General features: G+C 39.4%; 1 protein-coding gene and 1 long non-coding RNA gene across 11 annotated transcripts in view; both read right to left on the bottom strand.

Annotated features, from left to right (window-relative positions):
• STIL (STIL centriolar assembly protein) overlaps positions 1-19,811 on the bottom strand; it is an 80,287-nt gene that overhangs the window by 17,935 nt on the left and 42,541 nt on the right. For all 10 annotated transcript variants that reach the window (XM_028834000.2, XM_015138974.3, XM_028834007.2 and 7 more), the window contains 5 exons: positions 19,208-19,317; positions 14,816-14,930; positions 12,723-13,691; positions 4,261-4,426; positions 1,856-2,087 (listed from right to left, as the gene is read on the bottom strand). In XM_028834000.2, the coding sequence (XP_028689833.2) occupies positions 1,856-2,087; positions 4,261-4,426; positions 12,723-13,691; positions 14,816-14,930; positions 19,208-19,317 (1,592 nt within the window). The remainder of the gene's footprint in view (positions 1-1,855; positions 2,088-4,260; positions 4,427-12,722; positions 13,692-14,815; positions 14,931-19,207; positions 19,318-19,811) is intronic.
• LOC144333536 (uncharacterized) lies at positions 2,694-3,785 on the bottom strand. The gene is made up of 2 exons (XR_013402252.1): positions 3,729-3,785; positions 2,694-2,956 (listed from the first exon to the last, which is right to left on the bottom strand). It is a non-coding gene; the product is annotated as an uncharacterized LOC144333536 (long non-coding RNA).

Raw genomic sequence — 19,811 nt, 5'->3', positions numbered from 1 at the left:
AACTCCTGACCTCAGGTGATCCGCCTGCCTCAGCTTCCCAAAGTGCTGGGATTACAAGCATGAGTCATTGAGCCTGGTCTAGAATACTTATTTAATGGAAAATTTCATAATGAAAAATTTCAAACACGAGAGAATTATTTTACAAATCACCACATACAATCAACTTCAAAAATTACCAACAAATAGTCTATCTTATTTCATTTATACTCCTAGCCATTTCGTTCTCTCACAGAATTAATTTGAAGTAAATCTCAGATAACATTTCATATACAAATATTCAGGTTCTATCTCTCAAAAATAGACTCTTTTATATATAATTGCAATATGGAGAATCTTTAGAAATTTCCCCATCTCACAGTGGCTCATGCCTGTAATCCCAGCACTTTGGAAGGCTGAGGCAGGTGGATCACCTGAGGTCAGGAGTTCGAGATCAGCCTGGCCAATATGGGAAGCCCCATCTCTACCAAAAATACAAAAACTAGCTGGGTGTGGTGGCATACGCCTGTAATCCCAGCTGTTTGGGAGGCTGAGGCTCAAGAATGGCTTGAACCTGGGAGGCAGAGGTTGCAGTGAGCCAAGACGGTGCCATTGCACTCCAGCTTGGGTGACTCTGTCTCAAAAAATAAATAAAATAAAATAGGCCGGGCACAGTGGCTCATGCCTGTAATCCCAGCACTTTAGGAGGCCAAGGTTAGTGGATCACCTGATGTCAGGAGTTCACGACCAGCCTGGCCAACATGGGAAACTCCATCTCTACTAAAAATACAAACAAAATTAGCCCAGTGTGGTGGCAGGCACCTGTAATCCCAGCTACTCAGGAGGTTGAGGCAGGAAAATCACGTGAACCCAGGAGGCGGGGATTGCAGTGAGCCAAGATCGCACCATTGCACTCCAGCCTGAGCAACAAGAGCGAAACTCCATCTCAAAAATAAATACATAAATAAAATAAAATAAAGAAAAGAAATTTCTTGGCTGGGTGTGGTGGCTCACGCCTGTAATCCCAGCACTTTGGGAGGCTGAGGTGGGCAGATCACCAGGTCAGGAGATCGAGACCATACTGGCTAACACAGTGAAACCCCGTATCTACTAAAAATACAAAAACAAAATTAGCTGGGCTTGGTGGCGGGCACCTGTAGTCCCAGCTACTCGGGAGGCTGAGGCAGGAGAATGGTGTGAACCCGGGAGGCGGAGCTTGCAGTGAGCCAAGATCGCGCCACTGCACTCCAGCCTGGGTGACAGAGAGAGCCTCCATCAAAAAAAAAAAATTTCTCCATCTCTATCTGGAACCTAATATTATCAGAAACTCTAGGGTGAGGCCTGAGCTTGTGTTTTTTTTTTTTTTTTTTGAGACGGAGTCTCGCTCTGTCACCCAGGCTGGAGTCCAATTTTGTGTATTTTTGAAGTTTTCTTCCGATTTCTGATTGATCCAGACTGTTAATATAGCCAATGACTGACATCTGGAAATGGTTCTAGAAGGCTCACAGTTGACAGTTACATAGAAATCATATCAAGTAAAGACATAAATGAAAACATCAGTTAGAAAATAAATCATTTCTGAGTTAGAAGACTTCAAAGAAATTAGAATTAAAAACAAAAAAAAAACCTGAACAGAACGGCAGCTGTAATGAATAATAATGCATTGTATATTTCAAAATTGCTAATAGTAGATTTTAAATGTTTTTACCACAGAAACAGTTAAGTATGTGAAGTGACAGATTTGTTGGTCTGATTTAATCATTCCACACTGTAAACATGCATCTAAACATTGTGCCCCACAAATATATACAATTATTATTTGTCTATTAAAATTTTTTTTTTCAAAGTAGGATGAAAGACTAAATCAAAGAGACCTTACTTGGATACAGAAAGTGGCTGGTTAAATTCTTCTTCCACAGCAATGTTGCTCTCTTCAAAACTGGGAATATCAACTGCTTTTAATGAAGATGCACTACCTGGAAGACTTGTGACTTCATTATTAATATCAACAGAAAAATTCATGTCCTCACTGGAAATTTTGGTATCATCTTGCTTCAGTTGAGAGTCAGGCTCTTGATCCTCACCAGCTGCATTCCAAAACAAGCTAGCACCTGGAGGTTAAATAATTTAAGATACTGAAACAAACATTCAACTTTAAAAATAATACTCTGCCAAACCTTTGTTAAGAATAGCCATATTGGCCAGGTGCAATGGCTCATGCCTGCAATTTCAACACTTTGAGAGGCAGAGGCGGGAGGATCACTTGAGCTCAGGAGTTCCAGACCAGCCTGGGCAACATGGAGAAATCCTGTCTCTACAAAAAAAAAATAACAAAAAAATTAGCCAGGTGTGGTGGTGTGCCTATAGTCCCATCTACTTGGAGGCAGAGGTGGAAGATCACTTGAGCCTAGGAGGTCGATGCTGCAATGAGCTGTGATTGTGCTACTGCATTCCAGCCTGGGCAACACAGTGAGACTTTGCTTCAAAAAAAAAAATGTATATATATATACACACACACACATACACACACAATTACTTAGAACTAAGTTTTTAGATTATATTTCTTCAGAAATGCCAGGAAGAGGTAGGTGGAAGACAGAAAGACAAAAAACTGGGGGATGGGTGGGATGGAAGGGCACATTCTGGGTTCTGCTTTTTCAAGGAGGGTGGCTCTGAAATGATTTGTTTTACATATTAAGGTTCTGAATATGATCTGTGGGGTGGGGTGTGTATGTTGAAAACTGCTGCTCTGAATAATATGAGATAATATATAAAATACAAATCCCTAGGTTCTCTGATTTTGATACTTAAATGCAATATTTAAGAGACTATATTGGTGATGCATCAGACATGTTTAATATCTATAATATCAGGCAGGTATTTAAAAAAAAATCAAATATTTCCCAATCTTTTTTTTTCTTTTGAGACAGAGTGTCATTTTGTTGCACAGGCTGGAGTACAGTGACACAATCATGGCTCACTGCAGCCTCAACGTCCCTGGGCTCAGGTGATCCTCCCACCTCAGCTTCCTGAGTAGCTGGGACTACAGGTGTGCACCACCATATGTGGCTAATTTTTGTATTTTTTTTAAAGATGGGGCTTCATCATGTTGACCAGGCTGGTCTCAAACTCCTGGCATCAAGCAGTCCACCTGCCTTGACCTCCCCAAGTGCAGACATTATAGGCGTGAGCCACTTTGCCCAGCCTATTTCTCAATCTTTATGAACCACTTACACCTATCTTCAGAGCTACTTGCACGTAATATTGTTTACTTACTCTCTTTCTTTAAATTAACTCGTTTTTTTTACTGAGCCTCATTATTTCTGTAAAATCACAGATTTGATATGCTTATTGTATTTATACCTATAAGTACTGGAAAAGATGTATTTACAAAATATAAATATTAATGTGTACAACACCCTAAATCATCTTTTGTACCACGAGCCATAGGCATTCTATAATTTGAGGAATATTGCTAATACATAAGGGTTTAAATACATGGTTAAAACCAAAAAGTAGCCTGGGCGCAGTGGCTCACGCCTATAATCCCAGCACTTTGGGAGGCTGAGGCGGGCGGATCACGAGGTCAGGAAGTGGAGACCAGCCTGGCCAACATAGTGAAACCCCATCCCTACTAAAAATACAAAAATTAGCTGGGTGTGGTGGCACGCAACTGTAGTCCCAGCTACTCAGGAGAATCACTTGAACCCAGGAGGCGGAGGCTGCAGTGAGCCAAGACTATGCTATTGCACTCCAGCCTGTGTGACGGAGTAAGACTCCGTCTCAAAAAAAAAAAAAAAAAAAAAAAAGTAAATCCTAGTCAAAATGGTTTCTACGCTGAGGATATACTTGGGTGATTTTATGAAAATAAATTAATACAACCAAGACTGGCTGGACACAGTGGCTCACGCCTGTAATCCCAACACTTTGGGAGGCTGAGACAGGAGGACTGCTTGAACCTAGGATGTGGAGGTTGCAGTGAGCTGAGAGTGCACCACACTGCACTCTCACTTGGAGAACAGAGGGAGACTCTGTCTCAAAAAAGAAAAAGAATTCGGTCCAGTCTAGAAAAGTAGCAAAACCAAACAATATATCATGTTTGCATGTTTGCAGGTGTAGTTTTATTTCACAAAAACTAAAATTACACAAAAACTTAAGTCATACGCTCATCACCTTGGTTTTGGTCTTATTGCACTGTGCACCAATTTGAACATAAAATTCAAAAACCGGATATGAAAAGCATTTTTTAAAATTTCCTTACAAATTAAAAAAAACTGAAATCACCTGTGCTCACAGCAATGCTTACACTTTTTCTCATGTGCAAGCCAGGGGAAGACTGTGCTTCCAGGGAAACCAACTCCATTTGTCTTCCAGCTTGCACTGTGTCTTCAACTGTGGTTGTTTTAGGGGAACAGGGCGTCAGAGACTGTGCTTCCAACAAACGCTGAATCTGTATCAATTAAAAACATACTTTAAACTGACAGGGAAGTAATCAACAAAACTGGCTGCAGTTTAATAATGAATTACAAAGCGCCCTAGTTATAAGAAACTGACTGACTTTCAAGTCTATTTTCTCATATTTCAACTAGACCATACCATGAAACCTATTCAATATAGAAAGCCATTATCACTAGTAATTAAGAAGCACTTTAAGTATACTTTTTTTTTTTTTTGAGACAGGGTCTTGCTCTGTCACCCAGCCATGCTGCAATCATGACTTACTGCAGCCTTAACCTCCCGGGCTCAATCAATCCTCCCACCTCAGCCTCCTGGGTAGCTGGGACTACAGGCATGCACCACCATGCCTGGCTAATTTTCGCATGTTTTGTAGAGACGGAGTTTTGCCATGTTGCCCAGGCTGGTTTCGAACACCTGGCCTCAAGCAATCCGTCCACCTCAGCCTTTTAAGTATACATTTAAAAGCAAAACATAAAGGTGTTTAGCTTAGTATTCATAAGTTGATACTCATGTAAAAAAGTGTGAATCGTTAATATTTCAAACTAACATTCTATTCCTATTTCACTTATAAATCAAAAGTTAGATTGGAGGTATACTCTGATTCCATATACCAAATACTGAACATATCACACAAGATTATTATAAAGGTAAATCAGAATTGCCCAGGTTTGGCCATGTTGAAATTGGATATATTAATAACAATGGCTAACAGTTACTGAGCGCCTGTTGTTTGCAAGACCCTATTACTACAGGCATTTATGTATGATTTTTTACAACAATCCTCTGAAGAGTATACTACAATTAAACCTTTCTTTACAAGTAAGAAAATCTGAGGCAAGGAAAAAGTTAAGTTACTTGTACAGGTCATGTAACAAGTAGCAAATCTGAAAGCTGAGGTTCAAACACCAAAAGCCTCCCCTCTTCCTTTTTAAATTGAGATATAATTCACATACTATGAAATTAGCTGCTTTAAAGTGTACAATTCAGTGGTTTTTGGTATACTCACAGTGTGCAACAATCACCACTATCTGATTCCAGAACACTTTCATCAAACCCCCAAAACTCTGTACCCATTAGCAGCCACTCCCTATTGCCCTTCTTCCCAGCCCCTGATGGTCTAACATGATTTCTATCTCTGAATTTGCCTGTTCTGGATATTTTATATAAACAGTACCATACTGTGGCCTTGTATCTGGCTTCTTTCACCACTTGGCATAATGTTTTGAAGGTTCAACCATGTTGTAGCATTTACTAACACTTTATTGCTTCTGATTGCTGAATAACATTCCCTCATATGGATATGTCACATTGTGCTTTTCCACTCATCAGTTGACAGACATTTAGGTTGTTTTCATTTTGGGCTATTAGGAATAACGCTACTATGGACATTTGTATACAGCTTTTTGTGAGGACATATTTTTTTCACTTCTGTTGGTTATGTAACTAGGAGTGGAAGAGCCTCCCTTTGTAAACACTATGATTTTCTGCTTCTCTACAAATGGCACTACTGTGCTCAATATAATTAATTTTAGTGGATTAACCTTATTAATATAGGAAAATCAGTATCATCAATCAATTATTAAGGTCAGTAGAAATATAAACTGCGCTAATAGTATAAAATGGCATGTGTATTTACAGTGGTTTGGAGTACGGGCTTTGGTATCATATGGTTATAAGTTTAAATCCTACCCTGCTACCTTTTGGAAAAGTTAACCACTATGAGCTTCAATATCACCTAAAACTAAGGTTGTTAAAAGAGATAAATGAAACAGTTATAATTTGTTGTGTACTTACTATAGCTAGATCCCATACTAAGCACTTTACATACATACATACACACACACTCATTTAACCCTTAAATCTGCAGATAATACTGATAATTTTTCCTATTTCATAGATGAGAAAAGTGAGGTGTAGAGAAATCACATAGGAAATGCACAATAAAAGACATTACACACACTCAGGTCCTAAAATTGATCACCCAGTGTTTTTAAAATTAATCACTAGAATTCTGTAGTACATTTTAACATTTGAAATAGCTAATATTCTTTCTTTCTCAAACCTTTTCTTTTTTGTTTTTTTGAGATGGAGTCTCACCCTGTCGCCCAGGCTGGAGTGCAGTGGCACATCTCGGCTCACTGTAAGCTCCGCCTCCCAGGTTCACGCCATTCTCCTGCCTCAGCCTCCCAAGTAGCTGGGACTACAGGCACCAGCCATCACGCCCGGCTAATTTTTTCTATTTTTTTAGTAAAGACCGGGTTTCACCATGTTAGCCAGGATGGTCTCGATCTCCTGACCTGGTGATCCGCCCACCTTGGCCTCCGAAAGTGCTGGATTACAGGCGTGAGCCACCACGCCTGGCCTCTTTCTCAGAACTTTTAAGGATCATCTGGCAGGACTTCAGTGTTATTTTTCAAAGTTTCTCTCCTCAAGCTGCATCTTCTCCATTAGAAAAAAAAAAAAAAAAGCCACTGAAGTTGGAATATTAAAATATAAAGCTGTGGGTGATTAAATCAAATGGTAACTAGTAGTGGTGGGGCAGGCACATCAGTGGAGCAGAATATAGTTCAGAAATAGATGCAAACATATGATACTTTCATCATACAATAAAAAATGCATCTCTCGCTGGGTGCGGTGGCTCATGCCTGTAATCTCAGCACTTTGGGAGGCCAAGGCAGGTGGACTACCTGAGGTCAGGAGTTCAAGACCAGTCTAGCCAACATGGTGAAACCCTGTCTCTACTAAAAACACAAAAATTAGCTGAGCGTGGGGGCGCACGGCTGCAATCCCAGCTACTCAGGTGGTAAAGGCAAGAGAAGCACTTGCACCCAGGAGGCGGAGGTTGCAGTGAACCGAGATCACACCAGTGCCCTCCAGCCTGGGCGACAGAGCAAGACCCTGTCTCAACAACAACAACAAAAAGCATCTCTAAATCATTCATAAAAAGATATGTATTTACTAAATAAATATATGAGGCCAGTCATCTGATTAAAAAAAAAAAAACAACTTACTAAATAAAAAAGAAGCAACAAATATAATCCTGGAGGGAGAGGGAGAATTTCTTAAAAAGATTTTTTTGCCAGGTGTGGTGGCTCACGCCTGTAATCCCAGCACTTTGGGAGGCTGAAGCGGGCGGATCACGAGGTCAGGAGATTGAGACCATCCTGGCCAACACGGTGAAACCCCGTCTCTACTAAAAATACAAAAAATTAGCCAGGCGAGGTGGCGGGCGCCTGTGGTCCCAGCTACTGGGAAGGCTGAGGCAGGAGAATGGAGTGAACCCGGGAGGTGGAGCTTGCAGTTAGCTGAGATTGCACCATTGCACTCCAGCCTGGGCAACACAGCGAGACTCCATCTCAAAAATAAATAAATAAATAAAATATATATATTTTTTGAGACAGGATCTCACTCTGTTGCCTAGGCCAGAGTACAGTGGCACGGTCTTGGCTCACTGCAGCCTCAGCTTCCTGGGCTCAAGCAATCCTCCTGCTTCAGTCTCCCAAGGAGCTGGGATTACAGGTGCACAACACCATGGTCAGTTATTTTTTTATTTTTAATTTTTTGTAGAGATGGAGTCTCACTATGTTGCCCTGGCTGGTCTCATATTCCTGGGCTCAAGTGATCCAACCACCTTGGCCTTCCAAAGTTCTGGGATTACAGGCATGAGCCACTGTGCCCAGCCAAGAATAAATTTTTTATAATCTTGAAAGGAAGAAGGCTTTTCTAAACATAAAACCCAGAAAGAGAATGACTGATACTTTTTTTTTTTTTAAGACAGAGTCTCGCTCTGTCGCCCAGGCTGGAGTGTAGTGGTGCAATCTCGGCTCACTGCAACTTCCGCCTCCCAGGTTCAAGCGATTCTCCTGCCTCAGCCTCCTGAGTAGTGGGATTATAGGCACTCGCTACTACGCCCAGGTAAATTTTGCATTTTTAGTAGAGACAGGGTTTCACCATTTTGACCAGGCTGCTCTCAAACTCCTGACCTCAGGTGATCCAACCGCCTCAGCCTCCCAAAGTGCTGAGACTACAGGTGTGAGCCACAGCACCTGGCCTACATTATTTAACTGTATCTAAACTGCAATATTCTATACAAAACAAATGGTTAAAATGCAAAACACTTAAGACTAAGAAATATCACATACATATACATATATATGATAAAGGACCAATTTCCTTCATATACAATGAACTCTTATAAATAATAAAATAATCAATTACATATTCTTTTTTTCTTTTTTTTGAGACGGAGTCTCGCTCTGTCGCCCAGGCTGGAGTGCAGTGGCCGGATCTCAGCTCGCTGCAAGCTCCGCCTCCCGGGTTTACGCCATTCTCCTGCCTCAGCCTCCCGAGTAGCTGGCACTACAGGCGCCCGCCACCTCGCCCGGTTAGTTTTTTGTGTTTATTTAGTAGAGACGGGGTTTTACCGCGTTAGCCAGGATGATCTCGATCTCCTGACCTCGTGATCCGCCCGTCTCGGCCTGCCAAAGTGCTAGGATTACAGGCTTGAGCCACCGTGCCCGGCCACATATGTTAATATAATGTAAATTAAAACAACTTCTAGGCCAGGTATGGTGGCTCACACCTGTAATCATAGCACTCTGGGAGGCCAAGGCAGGTGGATCACCTGAGGTCAGGAGTTCGAGACCAGCTTGGACAACATGGTGAAACCCCTGTCTCTATTAAAAATACAAAAATTAACCAAGTGTGGTGGTGGATGCCCATAATCCCAGCTACTGGGGAGGCTGAGGCAGGAGAATCACTTGAATCCCGGGGGGCAGGTGGTGGCTGCAGTGAGTGCAGACTGCGCCATATCACTCCAGCCTGGGTGAAAGAGTGAAACTCTACCTCAAAAACAAAAAAACAAAAAAAAAACCACCTTCTAAGACTGGTAATAATTTAAGTTTGCCTAATGTTGGAGATGTGGATGTGGAAAAATGGTTTGGGTATATTAGATTGGTATAATCTGGCATCATTCATCTCATCTAGAAAAATAAATAAATAAATAGATATAGCCTTTCCAGCAGCCATTTTCACTCATTCAGGTAACAAACTATGTATTAAGCAACAATTACACATCAAGTACTATTCAAGGTGCTAAGAAAACAGTGATGAATGTGAGCTCCTTCCCTGGAGCTGACTTTCTATCACAAATAGAAAGGAAAAACGTGATTAAGGACCTGAATGATGAGAAGGAAATAGCCATTAGAAGGGCCCCAGGAGGATTATTTCAGGCAAAGGGAACCAAAAGCTGAAGAACCTAAAGTATAAACATGTTCTGGCATTTTTAAAGAATAAAAAGTTAAAGAAAAAAGCACTAGTGCATAGCTAAAGGGTAGTGAACACAGAAGACAGTGATAAGAGATGAGTTTGCAGAGAAAGACAAGCCAAGTCACAAAGGGCTTTAAGGGCCAAAGTAAAGCATCTGGATTTTATTCAAATTGCAACGGAAATCCACTGGAGGATTTTAAGCAAGAGTGCTACAATCTTACCTGGGCTTTAAAGATGGTGTGGGAAAAACAAACAAAGATAGTGTGGTGTTTCCAAGTATAGAGAACATGAGGGGATAGTACTGGATGGAAGTGGTATGTAAGGGTGTCATCAGACAGTGGTTTGAATTAGGTTAGTAGTGGGAAAGATAGTAAAGAGTAGTTAAGTTCAGGATATATCCACAAAGTAGAGCTGGGTTTGTGACTCCTGAGAATTTTCCCTGAGTGACGAGATGAGAGGTGATACCATTAACTAAGATAATAATAATGTAATAATAGTAATAGTTAACATATATTGAGTACTAACTATATGTCAGCAATACTTTACACCTTTATCTGGTTACTCATTCAAATCCTTAGAACTCCATACAACTTTGCCATATATGTTAAACAACTGAAAAAAATAAATTAAAAAAAAAAAAGAACTCGATACAACTTATGTATATCCCTATTTTGTATGTGAGAAAACTGAAGTCAATGAGGTAAGGTAACTTGTCCAAGATCATATAACTTACACTACCCACAAACTAGATTAGAATCCAAGGAGTCTGGTACCACAGCCCACTCTCTTAACCCTTATACCAAAATGAGATTTGCAATACTAGAACAGGAACAAATTTGGGTATCTTTGAACATTTAAAATGTTTATGCCCTTTGGCTTCACAGTTTTACTTCTAGATACTTGCACATAGGTAGTAAGATGCAAATATAGGAATGTTCAGTGCTGAACTGTTTGCAATAGCAGAAGCTTTAAATGGCTGAAATAATAGGAGAACAATTAGAAAATGTATTATATATCATTATAATAGAAACCCATGCAGGGTAAGGGAGTTTGATATATACTTATACAGAAAATGTATAAGATACTTTTAAAAAAGCAGTACCTAAAAAAAATGTAAGTTCATATATATATATATAAGGAAAATACTATGTGTATTTACACACAGAAGCATTTTCCATATATTTCATATTTTCTAAATATAATGATTCAGATAGTCTAGACCAGGGCCTGTGATCTGTAATATTACATTTTAAGTATACAAATTCCAAGTAACTAAGATTTCTAAATAGCATAATGGGTCCTTTTAGCCTCTGATTAGCCTTTTTTTGGACACGACAGGAAATAAGTGACCAATAATTATTTTCAACGTAAAAATATTTAGGTATATTCAAATTTTTGCTAAGTGTTTATAATGTTAAAATCCAATTTATATTTTACATTATCTGGGAGTGGTGACTCACACCTATAATCCCAGCACTCTGGGAGGTCAAAGCAGAAAGATCGCTTGAGCCAAGGAGTTCAAGACCAGTCTGGGTAATATAGTAAGACCTCTTCACTAAAAAAAAAATTAAAATTAAAAAAAAATTATACTTTACAATTTCAAATTTACCTACATTTAAAAAAACAGCAGAGCTAAATTCTTCTCAGGTGTTCCTATCCAAAGCGTTTTCACTGATTTGAAAAATGTCATTGTCTTTTTTTTTGATAAAATGCAATTTTATCAAATTTTATGAAACAAAGATTTTTTTTAAAATCATGTATGGCCGGGCGCAGTGGTTCACGCCTGTAATCCCAGCACTTTGGGAGGCCAAGGCAGGTGGGTCATGAGGTCAGATGATCGAGACCATCCTGGCTAACATGGTGAAACCCCCTCTTTACTAAAAATATAAAACATTAGCCGGGCGTGGTAGCAGGCCCCTGTAGTCCCAGTTACTTGGGAGGCTGAGGCAGGAGAATGGCGTGAACCCCAGAAGTGGAGCTTGCAGCGAGCCGAGATTGCGCCACTGCACTCCAGCCTGGGCGACAGCACGAGACTTCATCCAAAAAATAAGTAAATAAATAAATAAAATCATATGTATATATGCACATTATACATGTATTTGCATAGTTATAGGAGCAAGAAAAAAATTAAAACTACATTTCAGGTTGTTCCCACTGGTGCTGGGGAGAAAGAAAAGAACAACTGTTTTGGGGTAGGTATGTGGAGGAAGGACGTCAGTGAGGAAAGAAGGAAAAAAGACAACACTTACACACTAAACACTGTGCAAGGATATAATTAAGACAAAGAACTCCATCGAGACTAGCCTGACCAAGATGGCAAAACCCCATCTCTACTAAAAATACAAAAACTAGCCAGGCATGGTGGCGTGTGCCTGTAATCCCAGCTCCTAGTGGGGCTGAGGCAGGAGGATCGCTTGAACCTGGGAGGCAGAGGTTGCAGTGAGCTGAGATCATGCCACTGCACTCCAGCCTGGGAAACAGAAGAGACTCTGTCTCAAAAAAAAATAAAATAAAAAGACTAAGAACTCTGCAAGAGAGGTTCTGAAGAAAGGGAACGTTTCAGAATACAAGAAGTAGAGTAAGTCCAGTATAGATATACAGAAAGGTTCCAACTATTTGTTTAAGGGCAGACTGGCTAAGCGTTATATAGGGTTGACAAACTAGAGATGAAGCAGAAGCCACCGTCCAGACTTTATATTCAGCTGTATATAAAGGTTTAATTATAAGAGACTTTTCATTAGAGGCAAAAAAATAAAAGAAAAATACAATTCTATTGTAGGTTAGGATATGCATAAGATGGTTCTACTACTAACTAGCAATGTGGCATTGGGTTAAATTATTCTCTCTAATCCTCATTTTACTTACCTGTAAAACAAGAGAGCCTAGAATTCAGTTTCCAAGGTCCTTTCTAATTCTGACATTCTATAATTCTATAAAACGTCATTATGGAGAAGAGGTGCCAGTTTTTAAGAAATCATAACACCAAGAATTTAATAGAACTAGGAAAGCACAAAGCAAACCTGTGCCTGAAGTAGTCTCAGCTGTCTGTCTTGTTCTGTGAGAAACCGATATGCATCTGGAGATAGTCCCATCATTCCATTATCTGATTCAGTCTTGGGTGTGTGCATGCACACTGTGCAAAGCTGTGGGTTACATGAGTCCATATGTGAAGGTAGTCTTACCACAGGCGATGGTTCTATATTGCTGTGGGGAGAACAACTGTCCATACCTCCCTGAGGTCTCAAGGTTATAGGACTACTTGAAGAACAGAATGCATTACAGTTCAGAGCTGGACATTCACTTGGGTGAAATAATGAATGCTTTTGAAGGGCTCCAGACTGGACATCTTGAATGGATCCAACTGTGTTTGCTCCTTGCCAAGAATTTAGCGGGCTATATTGAATATGACTATGATGCTGACAACACCTGCAAACGCTTGTGGAACAGTAAGATGGCGGTGGGGGAGTAGGTATCTGAAGTTCCATTGGTCTTCCTGAATTATGGGGTGAAAAAACAAAATTGGGTGGTTGGGACTGCGGGGCAAGAGAAGACTGCCTAGAATTAAGTTTGGAGGGTCTTATAGGATACTCTTCATTTTGTACATTTCCAGCAGAAACTGTTTGGAGCTTTTCAAATATATCCGGAGATGTTCCATTATGAGAAGATGGTTTAACAGTGTTCCTACTATGGGGGTTCCCTTTCTTACAGGCAGGTGGCTGTCTTACTTTGCACTGTCTCAAAAGAGCTGGTTTATCCTGGTTTAACTGATTTGGTATTCCTCTCAAGGAAGGCTTTCCAGCTTCAACTTCTGGACTGTGTTTCTCATCATAAAGCTGGGGTTGCAAAGGCTTCAAGTGTTCCGAGTGGTTAATCAAAGGAGGATTTTCATTATTCACCATTTCCAATGGAGTAGGCAGAGGGTTTGATTCTACGAAATTGCCATCCAACACAAGTGAAAGTTCAGGAACTGATGGTTGGATCTTAGAAATCTACAAATAAGAAAGAAATAGAAAAAAAAGGTTTTAGGAGAAAATGTATACTTTACTTTCCTCAGACCAGTATTTCCCAAATTATATCTAATTACATATTAACAAGTGTTCATTCTTTATTTAGACCATCAGCAATTTTTTTCTGGGCATGTTTTATGTGCTAAGCACTAGGAATACAATTGTAAGCAAAATAAACAAGGTCCTTGCCCTAAAAGAACAAAACTAAACACTTCCCAAACTTACTTAATGGAACTCTTTTTATTAAAACACTAACACTGCTAAGATCACAGAACATAATATGAGAAACTGTTTTATACAACTTTTTAAATCCTCTCTACAAAAAATTGTCACAGCAGAATGTCTTCACAGATCTAGTAGCAAATGTTTATGTACCTTAAATAGTAAAATCTTCCAATAAATATGTCAGAATATTTCTCCACTAAGAAGTCACTCACTGTTATCCCTTCTATTGATATCAACTAAGAGTAAACAAAATACTCGCCGTGATGATTTTGGTTATAATTTGATATTAACTTTAAAAAATCCTTCCCATTACCTTTTCTTCTAAAGTAAGTAATTATACCAATTAAACAACAATTCTAAAATAACCCACAGGTTGGTAGCAATCAAAAAATTATGACAAGAATTTTAGCAATTAACCTCTGAAATCAAGTATAATGTTTTCTCAGAATATAGTGATAAAATCCAACGTCAAGCTCTAGTGATAGTATACAATGTTGAGTCTATATGGTTATTAAAAGCACCAGATTCTAAAACCAAACCTCCTGAATTAGAATCCCAGCTTTACTACTTACTAGTTGTGTGATCTTGGGTAGGCAACTTAACTAATCTATGTCTCAGTTTACTCTAGGAAGAAATACATGCTTATTACATAGATATTACACATATGTATATATGTATATATCATTACATATAACACGAATTATTACATATAACTGTGAAATACTTATATCTCTCTATATAGATATAACCATAGAGACAGAAATAGCTAGATATATCTAAGAATGATACTTAGGTTTCAGGTAGTATTATTTAGTGTTTTAACCATGAAGAGACTTAGGTCTCTAACCACAAAAGTGAATGCATTTTAAAATCAGTAATACCTTCTGACTCACTGGATGAGGACTAGGAATTGGTCTTGGAGAAAAATCTTCATCTTCAACACCAGAGTTGTGATCACGTATTGGCATTTTCCCAGGAGATAACTTTTGGGAAGACCTAAAGAATAGAAGGGGAGACCAGAAAAGCCTTCGGTAATCCAGTATTCTTTCTTCTTCTAAAATTGAATAAAGTCCTTTAATAAGTTGCAGTAGTACTCAGATCATTTAATTTAGTATCTGACAACCACAAATTATTTTATATTTCAGGCCAGTGTTAGTTGACTAGGGAAGCTGGCCCAGCCAGCCTTAATAAACTACCCTATTTACCTGATCATGGCAAGTTTAACCTTGTATTGTTAATGTCACAATAAATCAAGTCATTGGGCACCCTCTAGTTGATCACTTTGATAAATATAGAAACAAATAAGACACAGTACTTGCTGTCAAAAAATTTATAATCTAGTATTAAAGGTATTAAACACACTATATTACAAACCCTCTGTATTACAAAGGAAAACCAAATAAGGAATTATATTTTCCTATGTACTTATATTTGTGATGGGAAAATACTTTCAGAAATCAATGTACTACCCTCCCATTGAGTCAGGAATACTCATTGTATCACAGATGGCATGCCCTGGCAAAACAAAAAGTTTCTGAGTGCTGGTACCGAGTTTTAAAAGCTGAAATTAGTGTTTAAGACTAAAGATTTGGAATACTATATGCATCGGGCTTTTTCACATCCTACACTAGACAAAGTCTCAATAGGATGCGTTAGGGAAAAGAAAAGCCAGAATGAAGCTAACAGCACTCAGGATTAATGGGATCTCTAAAAAAGCATCCTGCATTCTGTTTCATACAAGTTGAATCCTACCTAGCAGGAAGAACAACAGAAACTCCAAGGCAGATTTGAAAATCAAACAGCAGAAGAGACCTTTTGCCCTAAACTCTGATTGTCTGAAGAGGCAGATCTTCACAGAGTTCTTTCTGTACAAGGTATTACAATGAAGCAGTCAAAATGTCTACATGATTATGTCTAAGCAGAAATGTGTCTCCGACAGCCCCACAAAGCTCTTCTCTGACACCCAAGACAGCTTGAGATATATAATGATATTCCAAAGCGCTCAGTGCAGCATGGACAGGAAACAAGAAATCCAGTGGCCTGAATAGGGTCAAAAGTTGCAGCAGGAACTTGCACAAATCTAACAAACACCAGATGCAAATGAAAACACCTCAGCAGATTATAGACAGATGGATGAGAATCATGTTACCCCATATCACCAGTACTGGCATACCACTGGTCCCCTCTATATTACATATAACCCCAGAGACAAGGAAATAAAGAAACCTTGAATTAGGTGAAATTTGGTGTCTATAATCCAGTAGAATAAATAGGGGCTTAAAATAGATATTAATTTCAATTACTAATTTTTTTAAGTTACATTCTTTTGTACACCTGAGTTGTGGCATGGAATTAATATCTGTTTTGTACTTAAGATGAGCACACACACAAAACTGTTGACACTGAGCAATGAAATCCATTTCTTAGCTTTTCTTTTTTGCAGGGGATTGGGGGCGGGGTGGATACCATCTCGCTCTGTCACTCAAGGCTGGAGTACAGTGCCACGACTTCAGCTCACAGCAACCTGCGCCTCCAAAGTTCAAGGATTCTTGAGCCTCAGCGTCCCAGTAGCTCGGACTACAGGCACGTGCCAGTATGCCCAACTAATTTTTGTATTTTTAGTAGACACGGGGTTTCACCACATTGGTCAGGATGGTCTCAAACTCCTGACCTCAGGTGATCCACCCACTCTGCCTCCCAAAGCGCTGGGATTACAAGCGTGAGCCACTGTGCCTGGCCTCATTTCTTAGCTTTTTTAGTACCCAAGGCAAAAAGGAAAAACTTCAGGTTGTATAGTTATAACAACAGTATTTTAGGAGAGACAAACATTTTGATAAAATTTTAAATGACTGTTCCTCATTAAAGCTTTGGCCAGAGTGGAAAACAAACAAGGTTTTTTAACGTTATTTTTTTTGAGGCAGGGTTTCACTCTATTACTTAGGCTGGAGAGCAGTTGGCGTAGCATGATCATGGCTCCCCACCTTGACTTCTTGAGCCCAAGTGATCCTCCCACCTCAGACTCCTAAGTAGCTTTTAATAATAATCTTAAGGAAAGTGCTATTGTCTCCTTAGTTTGGCTACTTCTTCCATAATTATTCAATAAATGTTGAATAAGGTCTTACAATTTAAGACAGCAAAGATGTTTCTGGCTGGGTGAGGTGGCTCAAGCCTGTAATCCTAGCACTTTGGGGGTCCAAGGCGGGTGGATCATTTGAGGTCAGGAGCTTGAGGCCAGCCTGGCTGGCCAACGTGGTGAAAACCCATCTTCACTAAAACTACAAAAATTAGCCGGGCGTGGTGATGCACACCTGTAATCCCAGCTACTCGGGAGGCTGAGGCACGAGAATTCCTTGAACCTGTGAGGTGGAGGCTGCAGTGAGCTGAGATCACACCACTGCACTCCAGCCTGGGTAACAGAGTGAGACCCTATCTCAAAAAAAAAAAAAAAAAAAAAAAAAAAGATAAAGACTGACTTCCTGGAGGGAAAAGGAATTCTGCCAGCAGACTGCCTTTAGACTGAAACTGCAATTCTTCCCTGGGTGTCCACCCTACCAGCCTACCTGTAGACATTTTTTGTTTGTTTTTGTTTTTTCTTTGAGACACAGTCTCATTTTGTCACCCAGGCTGCAGTGCAGTGCCACGAACATGGCTCACTGAAGCTTTGACTTCCTGGGCAAATGATCCTCCCACCTCAGCCCTACAAGTAGCTGGGACTACAGGCATGTGCCACCACACCCAGCTAATTTCTGTACTTCTTTTTTGTTTTTGTAGAGGCAGGGTTTCGCCACATTGCCCAGGCTGGTCTCGAACTCCTGAGCTCAAGCAATCCTCCCGCCTCAGCCTCCCAAAGTACTGGGATTAAAGGGGTGAGCCACTGTGCTTAGCCCCCACCTGTAGACTTTGGATATGCCAAACCTTCACAAATACAGAAGTCAGTTCCTTAAAACAAATATCTCTACATACACATATCTTGTTGTTTCTGTTAATGTGGAGAACCCTAATACAAGATAGTATCTTTTTTTTTGTTTGTTTTTGAGATGGAGTCTCACTGTGTCACCCAGGATGGAGTGTAGTGGCATGCTCTCGCCTCACTACAACCTGTGCCTCTTGGGTTCAAGTGATTCTCTTGCTTCAGCCTCCTGGGTAGCTGGGATTACAGTGATGCACCACCAGGCCTGGCTAATTTTTGTATTTTTAGTAGAGACGGGGTTTCACAACATTGGCCAGGCTGGTCTCGAACTCCTGACCTCAGGTGATCTGCCTGCCTCTGCCTCCCAAAGTGCTGGAATTACAGGCATGAGCCACCAGGCCCGGCCAGAAATGTCTTCTTTACCACAAAAGGTAGAATATACTGACCCAAGAAGTCACAAGTATTTAATTAATATTCTCCAAGTGTATTTTAGAAGTTTTAAAACCTTTTTTTTTTTTTTTTTTTTTTTTTAGGTAGGAGTTACTTTTTTTTGAGACAGGGTCTCACTCTGTTGCCGAGGCTGAAGTGCAGTGGTGCAATCTCAGCTCACTGCAACCTCCACCTCCCGTGTTCAAGCGATTCTCCCACCTCAGCCTACCGAGTAGCTGGGATTACAGGCACGCTCCACTGTGTCTGGCTAATTTTTGTATTTTTAGTCGAGATGGGGTTTCACCATGTTGGCCAGGCTGGTCTCAAACTCCTGACCTCAAGTGATCTGCCCGCCTTGAACTCCCAAAGTGCTGGGATTATAGGTGTGAGCCATCACACAGCAGCTAGTAGTTACTTTTACAGTAGTTTATCTGATAGGTCCAGATTTAAAACTATAAGGAAGCGCTGGGGACAATGGTTCACACATGTAATCCCAGCACTTTGGGAGGCCAAGGCAGAAGGATCACTTGAGGCTAGGAGCTCGAGACCAACCTGGCCAATACAGTGAGACCCCATCTTTGATTTAAATATTAAAATAAGAAACTTATAAGGAAGGAAGAACAAATGGAAAGCACTCAACAAAACAGGAAGCAGATTCTTTCTAAGCAAGATAATTTTTAACAAATACTTCTGTGTTTTTCCTATATAATACATCAACCCAAATGAAAACCATATTAGAGTTGCCATTTCATTAAAATTACTATCCAACTTCCTAATGAATATGAAGGAATGCATTTAAAGCAAAGACATTTATGGTACATAAGATTTAAAAATCGTTTCATCAGAAATAGTTTAGTTATTTTAATTACTCGCCAAAAACTAATAAATGTAATTTTCAAAAAAACATACACATAATAATAAAAAGATCTTTTACCTCTTAGTTGAAAAATTCTTGGAAGCCTTACTGAAAAACTCTGTTTCTACATTTTGGCTTTCAGCACTCAGTTCACAACGGATTGGATTTTTGTCAGGAGGTTCAACATTCTGAAATGAAGTAGGTCATATTTTGAGATCTGACTTAAATAAGAACACCAGAGAATTCTATTTAGATGAAAAGTAGCTCTGAAACACTAGATGATGGAGTGGCAGACTTCTGATTTCTGTAACTGTAACCCTCTTTTGTAAACTGTCCAGTTCCCTGCTACATAAGTGAAAAAGTTAATCACTTGTGTTATAATCACAGATTCAGTGAATATAACTATGAAATGAGAATACCATCTAAAGAATAAAATGATAAATGATATGTCTCTAAAACAGAAATAAAGTATTAGATCTCAATTAAAATGATTATATGTATAATTAAAATGCAAAAACTTCATAGCTTACATAACCTATAAATATATAAAATGTACATAGATATATTATATATTTTTATATATAACATGTATGTAATATAATGTATATATTATATCATATCAAAATATATATTTATATAAAATATATAGATTTATAACCTATACCTGATCTCAAAGAAGGTA

This window comes from Macaca mulatta, chromosome 1 (genome assembly GCF_049350105.2).
Source record: "Macaca mulatta isolate MMU2019108-1 chromosome 1, T2T-MMU8v2.0, whole genome shotgun sequence".
Taxonomy (NCBI): domain Eukaryota; kingdom Metazoa; phylum Chordata; class Mammalia; order Primates; family Cercopithecidae; genus Macaca; species Macaca mulatta.
The sequence above is the reverse complement of the archived record's forward strand: the minus strand, read 5'-3'. Positions and strand labels throughout refer to the sequence as shown.